General features: G+C 30.3%; 3 protein-coding genes across 4 annotated transcripts; all 3 read left to right on the top strand.

Moving 5' to 3' along the window:
* Positions 1 to 165: 165 nt before the first annotated feature.
* Positions 166 to 4,611, top strand: LOC122568431 (probable GPI-anchored adhesin-like protein PGA55). The gene is made up of 4 exons (XM_043728131.1): positions 166 to 457; positions 605 to 816; positions 1,311 to 1,509; positions 1,652 to 4,611. Exons 2-4 carry the CDS (start codon positions 766 to 768, stop codon positions 4,117 to 4,119), a joined length of 2,718 nt encoding a protein of 905 aa, XP_043584066.1. The 5' UTR covers positions 166 to 457; positions 605 to 765; the 3' UTR covers positions 4,120 to 4,611.
* Positions 4,612 to 6,702: 2,091 nt separating this feature from the next.
* Positions 6,703 to 8,322, top strand: LOC122568445. Its single transcript, XM_043728162.1, has 2 exons — positions 6,703 to 7,861; positions 7,961 to 8,322. Exons 1-2 carry the CDS (start codon positions 6,794 to 6,796, stop codon positions 8,156 to 8,158), a joined length of 1,266 nt encoding a protein of 421 aa, XP_043584097.1. The 5' UTR covers positions 6,703 to 6,793; the 3' UTR covers positions 8,159 to 8,322.
* Positions 8,323 to 8,711: 389 nt separating this feature from the next.
* Positions 8,712 to 15,499, top strand: LOC122568439 (Hermansky-Pudlak syndrome 5 protein). Of its 2 annotated transcripts, XM_043728141.1 has the most exons (6): positions 8,712 to 9,003; positions 9,477 to 9,587; positions 9,701 to 9,934; positions 10,062 to 12,040; positions 12,113 to 12,230; positions 12,382 to 15,499. In XM_043728141.1, exons 1-6 carry the CDS (start codon positions 8,917 to 8,919, stop codon positions 12,634 to 12,636), a joined length of 2,784 nt encoding a protein of 927 aa, XP_043584076.1. In that variant the 5' UTR covers positions 8,712 to 8,916; the 3' UTR covers positions 12,637 to 15,499. The 2 variants fall into 2 exon arrangements, with proteins under 2 accessions (XP_043584076.1, XP_043584077.1); XM_043728142.1 differs by lacking the exon at positions 8,712 to 9,003 and having other exon boundaries at positions 9,478 to 9,615.
* Positions 15,500 to 15,512: the final 13 nt, after the last annotated feature.

Below are 15,512 nucleotides of genomic sequence, written 5' to 3'. Positions count from 1 at the left end.
TACTATATTCCATAATTCCAGCTTATACAATAACTAAAACTCAGCTTATCGAAGACGTTTATCACAGTTGACGATACTCGATACAACTGAAAACTTTGTAAACAAGAAGAGTGAATTGACGCTTCATAAACAGAAGATTCACGATTCACGCCCTCAGACGTTCACACTTGGTAAACAAAAGCCGGAGATTCGGGTTTTCGATCTAAAAAGTTTTAAGAGAAATTTCAAAGTGGCTTACTACAACTTAAAATTTTTCGATCTGTACATAATGCAAAAAAATGTGAAATAATAAAAATTGTGTCTTACTTAATTTGCAAGAAAAGTGCCCCGTATCCAAGGGAAAACAATTAAACTTTTCCATTTTCATTATGGCTACCATGAACCCTAATAAAACAAGGTAAAAGTGCGGTATAAAATTTGTCAGCAAGCTACTTCAAAAGACAATCGAATCTCTGAGGTAAGCTACAATAAAACCTCTCGAGGTAATTACGTAAATCTTCATTTGCAAGTATGGGGTCTCTAAGCACCCTTTGAAGATTTCTAGAAACTACAAATAACTGTACTTAGAAATAAGAATCCACGTTTAGTACTCGTCTTATTCCAGAAGTGGGGGAATTTGGATCCAGTCGATTATATTAAGGAGCTCACAGAGGGTTGGCATGTCATTTGCGGGAAAGTGCGTTAGAAGATTGGTTTTCCGTTTTCGTCCTTTCGATTTTTGGGTGATTTATACTTGTTCGTTTTGGTGATAATTGTTAATTGAAAATGGCAGTAGAGTGGATTAGAAATAATATGCTGCTTTTGGACAATGAACGCGTAAGTTGATTTTACGAATTTGAATCTGTGATTGCAAATTTCTTCCTTTTCAAATGGTTTTCTTATTCGAAATGTACTATTTGTCATAATTTGTAACTGACATCTGTGATTTACTTTGACCTCGAACAGTCTATCGAATATACGTGATAGAATCGAAGAAAAATTACTTAACTAATTTATGTATTATGATTTTAACGGAAATTTAAAAATGTATAACTTTAATTAATTAATAATTAAATTTTGTTCAGCTTCGTTAAATGAATTTCTCAAAATCCACTTGTCTCCCTTAGCCCTTTACTTCGCAATTTTCTTTTGTATTTCATACATTCAATAATTAATTATCGTTACTCCTTCGCCACAGAGTATTAATTAGTTTGCAATCAGTAATATTAGAACGTCGAGGAATTTTACATATACATGATTTTTATTACAGAAATAAGTTTTACTTGATCTGAATATTTTAATAATTTTTGTTTCTTATTTTCCTTTAATAGAATAGGCAATTGACGGAAGCCGAATTGAAAGTTCAGCAGTCTCTTCAAAAACTTTCCATCCCAGATTTGTATTTAAACAAATGTTCGAATCCACCAAAGATATTAAACGTCATGCCGATTGAAAATCGTCTACCACCATGGAAGAATTCTACTTCTAGAAGAAACTGTACATCAAATTCATCGTCTTCCGATTCAATAGGTATTTGTTAATGTTCGATCTTTATGAAAATGTAGAGATAACAAATGACAGATTTTTGAATTGCAAATCATGGTCCTTTTTTTAAAGAAGTATGTCAGTTATATTGACTGTGTTATATTAACAATATAACTTTTAATTTCAGATATATCTCCACATGTGAAGGAAAATGTACGCCAGAAAGCTAAGAAAGTGGCACCACCTATAACATCCTACAAGAAAAAAATATTTTGTCAGCAAATGTTACCAGAAACTAAACGCACGGGATCCTCGACGAAGTCTTCTTCACCCAAGGAAGAAATATTGGACGTGAACATTCCGATAATGAAGTTCCCTAGAAAAATTTCCAAGACTTTTCCTAAAATGTCGCCTTCTAGAAAAATCCAGAACCTAAATCTCGTTTTACCACCCGGTCCGAAGATTGAACTTTCAAAAGACGTCGAAGACATGTGTAATGACGACTATAACAGTGACGATAGTAAAAAGACGTTTGTTTTAAAAGAACGACCATTTAACGTTGATGGGACTACTAAGACTGAAGATTTAAAAAACGTCGATGTGATAATAGACAAAAGAAGAGAGAATAGACAAACGAACGTCAACTTTCAAGCTTCCGAAGTTGTGACGACTCCTTTAAATGCACCAGATGTAAAGCCAAACTTCGTCAAATATCATGCCAAATCTACTCCAAAATCCTCTCAAGCTTCCGAAGTTGTGACGACTCCTTTAAATGCACCAGATGTAAAGCCAAACTTCGTCAAATATCATGCCAAATCTACTCTAAAATCCTCTCAAGCTTCCGAAGTTGTGATGACTCCTTTAAATGCACCAGATGTAAAGCCAAACTTCGTCAAATATCATGCCAAATCTACTCCAAAATCCTCTCAAGCTTCCGAAGTTGTGAGGACTCCTTTAAATGCACCAAATGTAAAGCCATTCTTCGTCAAATATCATGCCAAATCTACTCCAAAATCCTCTCAAGCTTCCGAAGTTGTGACGACTCCTTTAAATGCACCAGATGTAAAGCCACTCTCCGTCAAATATCATGCCAAATCTACTCTAAAATCCTCTCAAGCTTCCGAAGTTATGACGACTCCTTTAAATGCACCAGATGTAAAGCCAAACTTCGTCAAATATCATGCCAAATCTACTCCAAAATCCTCTCAAGCTTCCGAAGTTGTGAGGACTCCTTTAAATGCACCAAATGTAAAGCCATTCTTCGTCGAATATCATGCCAAATCTACTCTAAAATCCTCTCAAGCTTCCGAAGTTATGACGACTCCTTTAAATGCACCAGATGTAAAGCCAAACTTCGTCAAATATCATGCCAAATCTACTCCAAAATCTTCTCAAGCTTCCGAAGTTGTGAGGACTCCTTTAAATGCACCAAATGTAAAGCCATTCTTCGTCGAATATCATGCCAAATCTACTCTAAAATCCTTTCAAGCTTCCGAATTTGTGACGACTCCTTTAAATGCACCAAATGTAAAGCCAAACTTCGTCAAATATCATGCCAAATCTACTCCAAAATCCTCTCAAGCTTCCGAAGTTGTGACGACTCCTTTAAATGCACCAGATGTAAAACCAAACTTCGTCAAATATCATGCCAAATCTACTCCAAAATCCTCTCAAGCTTCCGAAGTTGTGAGGACTCCTTTAAATGCACCAGATGTAAAGCCAAAATTCTTCAAACTTCGTGCCAATTCTACTCCAAAGTCTTCTCAAGCCCACCTATTTTCATCTGCCATCATCGAAAATAGTCCAAAAGAGAATCTTTTGACTAAACCAAGAGAGATTCTTTCACCGAGTATACTGGAGAAATCTTTGATTTTCGAAAACAAGTCAATGAATGTGTCGAACAGGTCTGAGAATATTCGAAGATCTAAGAAGGTATCTCCGAATCTTCTGGAAAAGACGTTTATCTTCGAAAAGAGTTCAACGCACAATAGTTTCAAAGAATCGAGTAACCCCATAGATTTAGAACTTTCGTTACGGAGTAAAATATTGAATTGCAAGAAGAATATAGTTCGAGAGATCGTTCGAAACTTAGATGAAGGAATGAGAAGATCGTTGCAGCCGTGTCATAGCCAAGATGATGACAAAGAGTGCTTTGTGAAGCAAATAGTGAATGTTTTGGAGAAGGGAAACATTTCTAGAATGAGAAGCGTATCATCAAGGAGTTCTATAAACGACGAAGACAGCACCAGTGAATCAGAGACAAAATCCTACGTCACATCAAATTCCCTCAAGGAAACGGATTACAGTGATTATGGTCGAAGATCGCCGACTCTGAACAGCGACAAAAATCAGACATTGAATTCTGAATGCGTCAAAAAAGACACGTTGGAAGTCAAAGAGAAAAGTGCTGAAGATGATTCTGTTTATTGGATATCCATATCTAGATATACACTACCAAGAAGTAGTTCTCTATTGAGCATTAACTCCAGATTGTCTAGCAATGGTCACTCTCCATGTATCAGTCCGATTAAAAGCCCGAATGAAGTCGAATATTCACTACAAACAAGCTGGGGAGCTACTTATAAAACGAGCAACCCACTCTGCAAGAAATTGTTCCACGAGACCGCAGTGATAGATTCGGGATACTCTGATTAGAGTGGATCTTATTTTTCGACCATTGAGTTTTCCCCACGGTAGCGAGTGTATCAAAAATTTCTGATAAAAACTTATTTACATTCAATAGTCATCAGAGAAAAATGTAGGACTCTTTACGAGTGATCAAGTCGGTAAAAGTCAAAAGAGAGGAATTTGCGAATTATTTCATGATTCAATTTGACGTAAAATGTAATCTGATTGCCAGAGAATTTATTTCTAAAATCACGGATATCTGGATATTTGCTTCGATACTTTCCAGATGATGCTGCCAGTGACTGGATATAACGAGTATCGTATCATTTGAGTATTCTGCAAATATAAAATAATAATATTGTAGTATAATAAAATTAGATATGGTATATGTATATAATAAAATTTAATGTATATGTATATGTAATAATAGGTATATTGAATATTATAAAGATTGGAAAGATCGAAGTCACATTGAGAATATTCATATTTTTGCGAACATTTTGTTACATTACGCATGAGACAAATTGGCGGTAAATAATTTTCAAATTCATTTCAATTCAACTTTGATCTATTTTTCTTCTCTTTTTTATTGCAAACAAGTGATTGATCAAAATAATGTGATTTTATATTTGCTAATGATATGAACGAAGTCTGAATATTGTAGGCATTCCGTGAAATTCAAATTTGCCTTCCTCTTTCAAGTCGAGCTCGAATCTCTTAGAATAACGAATTATTTTAATTATGAATTTTCAATCGTTTCACGCATATTATATGCATACGAAACTGTATTTCCTATATCTATCTAATATTGTCTAATATCTGAAAATAAAGAATTCGATTTTGATTGTTTTTTACCGATAAACTTAACTAGTTTTTGTAGGAAAGTTATATTGGAAGTGATGTTCTATCGATATTATTATCGAAATAATGCATCGATAGTATAGTAAACTAGTTTTATTTTACATTAAATATACTTCTCAGTCTGACTAGGACAACGTGAAGACACAGTTGTAATGTTCAAAGCTATAAACTATACGAAACATACGTGTATAAAGCAGATTTTAAGATATTATTTCAATGTACGTGTTTGATGAAACATAGTATTGTTCAATATATATACAATTTATTCATGTCTTCAATGAAAAATTTTTTCTCTGGCGATTCGAACAAATGCCAGGATACTCGGCGATAGTCACTGATCGCTATATAGAAATAAATTGTCTCGGCTTATATTTACTTATTTATAACATATTTGGAAATTTTCTAGTGGAAAATTAGCTACAAAAAAAAAGAGAAGCTACAGAAAACTAGCTACAAAAATTTTTGTAATACTAGGTAATAGTTACGTATATAGACCACTTTTAACGTTCCTATATTAATCTTTTTTTAACTTTCTCGCGTTAAAAAGATACTGGCCAAACTCCTTTCTAAAATTCAATCTAATTTTTTTTCTTTGTAATACTACAAAATAATTAGTTGCTAACGTATTTCAGAATCAATGGATTCATTAGAATCCTGAATGCGACGAAATATATGAATGAAAGTTAAAACGTAATGGAATGTTTAATTATAAGATTGAGTTTTAACACTGACTTATTTGCCATCCAGTAGATAGTGTCTACTACTGTAAAGTATAGTAATGCTTCTTTAACGAAAAATTGTAGAGAGAATTCTTACAAAGTTCTAGTATTTCAGAATTCCAATATAATGGTAAAATTATTTTGTAAAATATTTCTTATGCAAAGTAAGTCAGCATCTTTGAAGCAATATTTGTTATAGTAGCATGATCATAGTCTTTTAAAAAAAATACAAAATAATATCGTGATAGATGATTTTTGTAAAAGTAGATTTGAAGAAATAAAGCAAAGAATATAAATTTAAACCTTAAACAAAAATTAAATAATCTTCAATATATATATTTGAATTACATAAAATAAATTCTCTTTTCTATAAATCGCTTTTACAGATTTATATTTTTATAATTAATTACGCGAACGGATAATAACACGGCAGAAAGTCGTAGAACGCTTGAAATTTCAAATCGACTATTTTTTATGTAACTCGCGTATGATGACATATAGAATTGCTATGAATAATTGATTGCAAAATTCTAAAGCGTGATCAAAGGACAGCTTTTTATTCAATAATTAATCAAGATAATCTTCAAAATCTTGTACACAAATAATGTAAGACAGAGATCATCCTTAAACTTTTACAGATACGTATCTCTTTTGAAATGATGTAAATTTTATTCTGTATGTACTTTGTCACACAGCTAATAGTTTACAAACGATTTTAATCATTCTATATTACTATTATGTGCGCGCGCGCGCGCGCGCGCGTGTGTGTGTGTGTGTGTTCATTTCAAATAATGTATCATCCTCGTTTGATGTTATGAAAGATTAAGAACAACATAAGAAGAACCTGAAAAAATTAATCTATTTCAAATGAAGTGTACATTCGAAGTACACACGCGTGTATGACCTTTACCATATTTATCACCTAACGGAATAACGAGCAACAAATTACAGACGTTGTCATTACCGTTCTAAGCGTCGAGACACAAACATAATACATTTTAAATCTAAGAAGTGAAAAAGTATCAAAAATTTACAAGCTATACTACTTGTGTACTTATTACCAAAGAGAAATTCCTTCCCTGTTATTACTTTGCATTTAAAGATAAAAACTAGTGAAGAAGATGGCGCTACGGTCAAGAAGCAATCATTCGAAACCTACGTCAGATACTTCGGAAATAGTAAACAATGAGGGGGAACCACAAAATAATTCTATTTCGATTGAAAACAAATACACAAGCTATACTTTCCAAAATTTCAAAGTAAGAAAGAAATGTTTTAGGGAGAACTCATTTTGTGAGCCAGAAGAGGTGCAATCTGCGAATAAATCCCAAAACTTCGTGAGGAAAATAATTGCTTCTTTGGAAAGGAAAAACAAAGCAAATGGCGAATTTTTTACAAAATATAACAGAAGAAATGACTCGAATCATAATTTTGATCATTCCTTCAATAGAAAAGTTGAGACCACTAACAAGATAAAAAATGAAATTCCAGTTTCAAATATGGAAACAGAAATAAATAAAGTAACTTCGGAAGATGATAACAAGATACAGAATTCTCGATCAGAAACGCCTACCAGATATCACCTACCTGTATCTTCAAATATTGGAACGAGAAAAAATGTTTCCCTAGAAATCCATGTTAAAAATAGTAATTCTAAGAAATCAGTAGACGAAACTTTCAATAAGCAAGAGAATAATTTTAAAATAAATGAACAATCAAATACAAAATATTATAAAGAAGCTTATGTACACTGTAATTCAAGAAATGACATCGAAGTCTGTAACCATGAAAGAAAAGAATTCTATGATTCTTCTTCGTTCGATCCTAATCGATATCGGGTTGAGTTACAAAATCGAACAGACACTATAAATTCCTATTTTTTAGAAAGCGACCAAGACGATTACAAAAAAAATACGTTAGAGAAAATATTTATACATTCCGAGGGGGAAGAGGGAAGTTTAAACAGAAGTACTTTCAGAAAAAGACTCAATAGAAGTAAGTCACTCAAAAATTTCTTTATGTCCATGATAAAGTGGAAAAAGCCTAAAACTAAAGAGAGTCCTCGACGCTTTATGTCTTGTGATCATTTATTGGAGGACACAAAAATAATTGGTTCTAAAAATGATAAAATATTACCAAGGACTTCTTCATATCAAGCGATCGTTTTCCATCAAGAAAATTTTGAGCAGGTAAAACAATTATATATATTTTTTAATTAATTGAATAAATGTTTATTAAATTAAATTAAATTACATTTGATCTTTTAACAACATAATAAAAAATTACAGATCAAACGTAACGCGACAATTCATCCTATTTATGGAGGGAAGAGAAATCAACAGCTTTTAGAAGTACTTGCAAAAAAAAATGAAGATCGTAGACGTTTTTTGATACATGGAAGCATGGAAAATCTTGTAAAACCCTCTGCAATCAAGGACATAGTAAAACATCTCGAAAATAGTAAAACGTCACAGCTTCCGCAATAATCGCGAAAGTATTAATGACTATTCCAATGAAAGAAAATATTGACTGTAAAGAAAGAAGATGATATACCTATTTAGTTTCATAATTTGTGACAAATATTACTTCTTTGTATGATAATAAAAACTAAATACCTTTTTAGGATGTTGACTCACACATGACATTGTGAAAAACTAGTAAATTTAATTTACTAATATTGAATGCTTAATTTTATCGTATATATTTAATATTTTAATTAAATAAATAATATCTTCAATAATTTTTGTATATGCGGCCGCTGTTTAGTTTTAATATCAAAAATATACGTAAGAAACGGATATATTTATATGGTAGATTTGAATTAAGTTTAAATTAAATTTAATTTAAATTCGAGTTCAGAATAGGCAGAAAGATGTTAATGCCCAAGTTTAAAGTAGACTATTTTAAATTAAATAACATATATTCTATTCAACTTTATAAAACTTAAGTAATATAAAAAGATTTAAAATAGAATGATCCTATAATTAATCTATTGACAACCACTGCTTATAGCAGGTAAGTAACTTTAAATAGTAAGGACGGCCCTCTATATGAAAACGTTCGATGCTCCGCAAATCTTATATGAAATATATCTCGCAGTCACGTATGAAATACGGTGAACCGCGTATGTGTATAAACCTATATGCAAAAACTTAACGTAGTTTAACACAGTTAATTATCGTAAAACTCGTGCGTAATAACTATCGTTACTCATCATAAGTTACGCACGAGACTTTTGCGGACTATGCAGGAATTTCCTTATGTGTTATCAGAGTACGAGGAAATAAATCCTCTTCTTTACAAGCCTATCAATTCAACTCAACGAATCAAGGTATTTCTTTAAAGTTGAAAAACAATTCTTATGCAACACAATAATACATGTTATGTGTTATCATAATATTGTGTTGTTTCTACAGATTACATTTTTAACGACTCACTATACACATTCTAATTTAGTTTATTGTTAAATAAGGTTTATGCGATTACTTGAAGTACAATTTGAAGTTGCACAAATATTTGAAACGAAATTATTTTTCAGTGTCATATATCTGTTTTAGAAAATTACATTTTATTTTAGAATTAAGTAAATGAGATGGAATTAAATATATTGTGTTTAACAAATCCTACTTATAGTAAGAACCAATTAAATTAAATGTTGTTTTTCTTTTAATTCTTAAATGGGACAGAAATATATACTTGTTATTTTTTTAAGTAATATTCTTAAAATTGTAATAAAATAGTTTCAAAAAGTTTGTTTCTATGAAAGTAGAATTTGAGAGTAATGTAAAATTAATTATGTTTCAGTATACATGTTTCAATACATCTTCCAGCTATATTGTATTAGGTTCAACCAGTGGTAGTATTTATCTGTTTTCAAGGAAACCATGCTCATTTATACAGTTAATACCCTTATCGGTACATAAATTTTCCTTAATGTACTATAGTAAGAAATTACATAATTTATATATCAATCCAATGTAAAAGATTATAAAAAAGATAATTTCTAATTATTATCTTTATAACACCAGGAAGGTGCAGTTTCTCGTATTCTCATATCACCTGATGAGAAAACAATTGCCTTGACAACAAATCGTGGTATAGTTTGTCTAATAGCTCTAAAATCTATGCCAAAATTGATAGCTATATCAACCGAGCATATTCACAAACAAGTTAACTGCCTATGTTGGAATGATAATAGCTCTGAAGTATATATTGGAGATGGGCATGGAAAAGTTTCTGTTATGGCACTATCTATTTTTACGGTATAAGCCTTTAATATTTTAATATTTTAAACATTATAGACGTATATTTTACTAAATTAGTAACTTTTATGTTTTACATAGATTGTTCTAAGAGTAAACTAATACTAATAAAATGATAATCTTTCAGGTAAATGGCATGTTTCAAGCACCAACTTGTACATTGATGAATTTAGATTCAAGCATTATACAACTTAACTTCTTATCACCTTTATTATTAGTGTCAACTTTGACTCGTTGTTACATATGTGATACAATACAAGAACAATATAAACAAGTAGGAAATAAAGCACGGCATGGAGAATTTGGTGCTTGTTTCTATAAAACATGCCTTATAGAGAATAAGAGTGCTGCAGACAGCCAAACGGAAGGGAAAGTAGTCAATAAAAAGGCTTCCTTTAATTTCATTGCAGAAGGTAACAGTAAGATACAAGAAGAAAATTTTCCTCAAATCTTTTGTGCTAGACCAGGATCTAGACTTTGGGAAGTGTCTGCAAATGGAGTAGTAATGAAAACTCATCAGTTTAAAGAAGCACTTGCTATTCCACCTACAATAATATGCAGACCAAGCATTAGAAAATCTGTTTATCAAAAGCAAGCAGAACAAACCTGGCTGCCACAATCTATTAATTTCTCCTATCTGTCTGTTATTGGAGAGAAGTATTTATTTTCATATACTTCTACTGGTCTATACATTATTGATCCCCTGACCGCAACTGTGGTACTGTGGAATAATGAATTTTCAAATATATCTTTAGCAGAAACTATCGAGAATAAAATATATTTGATGACCTCTGATGGGGAATTTCATTGTTTAGTTTTATATTTCTTAGATTCCTTAATATTACGATTGTATAATAAAAAGAAATATTATGAATGTTTAGAGATATGCCTCATGTATAAACTACAATTAAAAGAATTAGTAAATAATACTGAGATTAATAATGTTTGTGATATAGAGAATAGGTTGCAGATATTTAGAGATGATGAATTGTCAACATTATTACATCCTTTAATACTTTTGCTAGAATCTAATATAAAAATAATTCCAAAAAAATTAGATTCAGGTATTGTAGTCGTTAATTGCGGAAATTCAGACCTGAAAGATGAGGAAAATTTGGGGCTTCATTCTATATCCTATTGTTCTTTGCAAAATAATGAAAGGCTTTTTGAAACCGAATTAAACATAGAAAAAGAAAAAACATTGAATGATTCCGATAACAAAACGAAAAAGGATGTAGACACGAATTGCAATACAGCCAAGGAAATAGAAGAAGGTCATAATGAAACCAAAGAAAAATTGAATTTGAACAAAAGTGTAACACAAAGAATACAAGCAGATCTGGAAATTATATATACGGTAGTTGGTAATATTAAGCCTTCAATGGACGAAGAAGACTTAGAAAAAATAATTTTAGATATAGATTGGAGAATGAATGTTATCAAAGATTCATATGAAAATATAGATGAATTACAGAACTTTGTATATGAAGTATTAAGAAGCGTAGAACTATGTTATTTCAATGCTTTATTAGAAAATGTTTCAATACAACTAATACAATCTACAGATAATGAAAATATTATAAAACAAATAATAAAAGCTTTTGTTAATGTAAATGCACAAAGCTGCAGAAGATGTACCTGTGGTAGTGTGTATCCAACAAATGAACTAATAGAACCAAAGTTCCTGGGAATTGGTAAATCCCTTCTTAAGAAAATGCTAGATGAATATAAGGAGGAGTGTATAAATTTATGTAACAAAGTACCTTATATGTGGCGAGATTACTTGCCACTTTACACAGAACAGCATGGTATAATGACGAATGATCTAATACGCCAATGTCTTCAAACTAGAGATAATATTATATTTTCCATTTTTTTACCTTTATTGGATGGGAAACATTGGAACTATATAGCGACATACGCGAAAGAAATTCAAGAGGGGCAGTGTCTGTTCTGTAGAAAATCTATAAAAAGAGGAAATCACGAAGAATGGATAAACTGGACTGCTGTGATATATGAAATTATGAAGAAACAGGGACCTGATATTGCCATGACATTATTAATAAAATTAGAGAAAGCTATTCCAAATGTTCCTATTGATAGAAAGTGAGTATTATCTTTCTAAACACTTAAGCATAGAATCAGGTAAAAATAATTAAGTATTTTCATTTTTTGCAGTATATTTCAGTCATTAGTATTTACAAAACTTTTATATCAACATGGGATGAAGTATGCCATTAATCTTAATAAAACTAATTTGGAGTCATCTGAATACAATACAATATGTTCTACAAAGGTAATTATTATTTTTTAATTGACTTGTGGGTCATCAGAAAATATTTATTAAAGAGAGAAAGAACTCAGTTTGTATCTATATCTTTCATATTTTAACTAAACCATAATTTATATTTTACATTTATATTTTATAAAATTTATGTTTTTTACAGATTCGAGATCAAGTGATAGAAGTTCTTGAAAAAGACTTAAGTAAACCGATTAATAAAAATATTTTCGAGAATGGACCGCATCATTGGGGAATGCATTATCAGAATAAATTATCTGCATGTTCTTGCTGCACACTGTCCCTTCAAACACCAGTTCTATTAGGTAATAATGGAATCGCAATATTTGATTGCGGCCACGCTTACCATGTAAATTGTATGATAGAAAAAAAACTCACTGCCTGTAATCTTCATTCTTAATTGTACATGCACAACAAGTATATATAAATAAATCTTGTAAAAGAAGATACAAATATTAACATGTAAACAAAGTCTCATTCAAGTAGTTTACAGAATGAAAAAGTGCACACTATATCTAGTCTTTAAAAAATTTGTTTGCGCGTACTCATATAAGCGTATTTACAAATTTATTGTCGAAATACAAATTGTTATCACAGATAAATCTCACGGTTTAACAATGAAATTGAATTTAAAAGATAGATTTTTTGAGTTCCTTATGATATAAAGAAATGTAATGATTTTATCAAATACAATTTCTTTGTTTTTGTTGTTACAATAGAAACTAGTATTTGTGTAAAAGGAGTACATGAATAAAAATTGAGCATTCAAAATTCTTATGTAATAAGTAAAGTACATTCCTTAAATTAGTTATTAAAAGACTTGAAATTGTTAAAATATTTATAAAAATTAAGAAATAGACTGTTATAATTTCAAAAACTTAGTTTTATTCTAGAAAATAATGTACTATTTTATATTTGTATATGTATCGTAATTTTTTGTACCTTTTACGACCGACTATATACACGATATAATTAAGGAATTCCAATTTCAATTTGACACTTACCTTCTTTTTTATTTGATATATTTATTATTTAATTCCAAAATATTTATGCAGTATGAGGCATATTCAAATTATATATATTCTTAAATTTTATACAAACGAGTGTTTCAAAAAACTTGTTGCATTCTAATAAGTCTTAAGTATCTTTAAAAGGTGAAAAAAGAGAAGGGTGCATTGTGGGTTCATTTTGAAATAATGAGTCGTGAGATTTTCACTATACATAACCTCGACCCTTAAAAAGTTGTCAGGAATATATTTTTCCTTCATTGTCACATTATCCCTTAAATTAGAAAATTCTAAACTGCAAGAAACAAAATTCATTATAATGAAAAAATTGGTCTAACCACATAAATATATCTTGAGGATTAAAATAATAGTAATATGGCAACAAAAATAACTACTTTTTCCGTAACTTTTGCACAAGTTTGTTGAAAGTAAATATATTCAAATAAAACAAAAAAGAAAGTATATGAAGGACAAAAATATTCAGAATTATTAAAAATGCCTCAATCTGCATAAAATAGGATTTAAAATTCCTTATTCTACGGTAACGAGCCAAAATATTGTTAAATATTTCGAATTACATTGACATATGGTAATTTGTTTGTAACAAATGTAATGCATATTTTTCTTTCCTCTTTTTACGCTCAATGAATTTGATCACGCAAAAAATGCAATTTTGTCTTCAAAGCACATTCTATCGATCAATACGTTACGATATTGGAATATTGATTTTTCTACGATCATAATCGACTAGGAAGATATATGACTTCTCTTGACACGCAATACTTAAATCTATCATTATGTTACAACTTCGATAGTGATTTATAATTCTTAGTGTGTGCAAAATATAATGTAATAAATCTAATGCAAAAATCATAAATATTTTGCTTTCTTGATATTTGTATAGGATATAAAATATGAATTATATTTATTTTATTTATCATGATAAGAATTGATTTCGTGTAAAATTATTTATATGTAAATAACTCCTACGCGCGCGCACACACAATGTTATCGATTTACATATAACAATACACTACTACATGTTGCGTAAAATTTCGCAAAGTACGTATCTATGTATATAATTCTCTTGCGTTTTCTTTTTGTAATATAAATAACTCAATAATTGCCATAATTGCATTCTATGCAATTAATTCTAATTGACGAATAATTATTACTTTTTTTAAAAGCATATTATACAAAGGATTCGATTTTGAAAGCGCATAAGGGAACGATATTAAATTTTTAACTATTTCTACAAACTCCGAATTGGAAAATCGAAAAATTTGCTTAATTTGGTAAAGGCACAAGTGACTAGAATTTGTAAAATTTGTATCTGAATAATACAAAAGTGACAAATTTACCGATATGTAACGAAGTACACAAAAATTTCGATCTTATTAAATCGTACAATGTTTCTTTATACAAATTATGACCATCATCAACGTAAAACGATGCTCAAATTTCAATTTGTTACCTGTTATCGTTCTTTTTATTTCGAATTCTTGAATATCAATTTTATATCGATGAAATTTGAACATCCGCAAAAGTGATAATTTCGAGGACTCTAGTAGAAACCAGCATGTTAATTAATTAATTAACTAAGAACAACAAACAAATATGTAAAATCACAAATTTTCTTGTTTAAATTTTAAGAAAATTTCGTTCATCTTGAATCGTTAACATGTTAGTGACTTGAATTCTCGAATTTAGCTTCGATTCTTGTAGGACTAATTATTCCTGCTTACACAATTAAAGCAATTAACTACTTGATACGCTCTCAGAAAAACCAGGGCAACATATAAACGTCTGAACAAAATTTTAGCTCGTATATTGACTGGAAGTATACGTATATATGTATATATAAATGTAGACTATTGATAAACGTACAAAAACAAACGTGATCCATGGGAGGTATCGATTTTTAAAGCTGTATTCTGTGATATTATACACTTACCCATTAACTCCATACACATTTCTCCAGGCAATCTCTATTTTCGACTTAGTAAAATATTAACAGGTTTAAATGGTACGTTATATAAAAAAAAGATATATATATATATATATTACGCATATATATATATATATGCGTAAAGAAGAAATCGTAACGAGCAATTGTTGTGCAAAGGGCGCCATGCATGGCACACTCGGAAAGTAATTCCTTTTAAACCCCTACGTTCACTAAAAATCCGCATCATTATATGCTGTTACCGAATTTGAATAAATTATAATCAATAAACCGCTTATTCCTATCACTTATTTTTTGTTATCT

This window comes from Bombus pyrosoma, linkage group LG6, assembly GCF_014825855.1.
Source record: "Bombus pyrosoma isolate SC7728 linkage group LG6, ASM1482585v1, whole genome shotgun sequence".
NCBI classification, from domain to species: Eukaryota; Metazoa; Arthropoda; class Insecta; order Hymenoptera; family Apidae; genus Bombus; species Bombus pyrosoma.
The sequence above is the reverse complement of the archived record's forward strand: the minus strand, read 5'-3'. Positions and strand labels throughout refer to the sequence as shown.

Coding starts and splice junctions, on each gene's coding strand:
- LOC122568431 (XM_043728131.1), top strand. CDS start 766: ATGGCAGTAGAGTGGATTAGAAATAATATGCTGCTTTTGGACAATGAA. Junction 817..1,310: donor TGCTTTTGGACAATGAACGC/GTAAGTTGATTT, acceptor TTCCTTTAATAG/AATAGGCAATTGACGGAAGC. Junction 1,510..1,651: donor ATCGTCTTCCGATTCAATAG/GTATTTGTTAAT, acceptor TTTTAATTTCAG/ATATATCTCCACATGTGAAG.
- LOC122568445 (XM_043728162.1), top strand. CDS start 6,794: ATGGCGCTACGGTCAAGAAGCAATCATTCGAAACCTACGTCAGATACT. Junction 7,862..7,960: donor ATCAAGAAAATTTTGAGCAG/GTAAAACAATTA, acceptor AAAAAATTACAG/ATCAAACGTAACGCGACAAT.
- LOC122568439 (XM_043728141.1), top strand. CDS start 8,917: ATGCAGGAATTTCCTTATGTGTTATCAGAGTACGAGGAAATAAATCCT. Junction 9,588..9,700: donor TACAGTTAATACCCTTATCG/GTACATAAATTT, acceptor TTATAACACCAG/GAAGGTGCAGTTTCTCGTAT. Junction 12,231..12,381: donor ATACAATATGTTCTACAAAG/GTAATTATTATT, acceptor TGTTTTTTACAG/ATTCGAGATCAAGTGATAGA.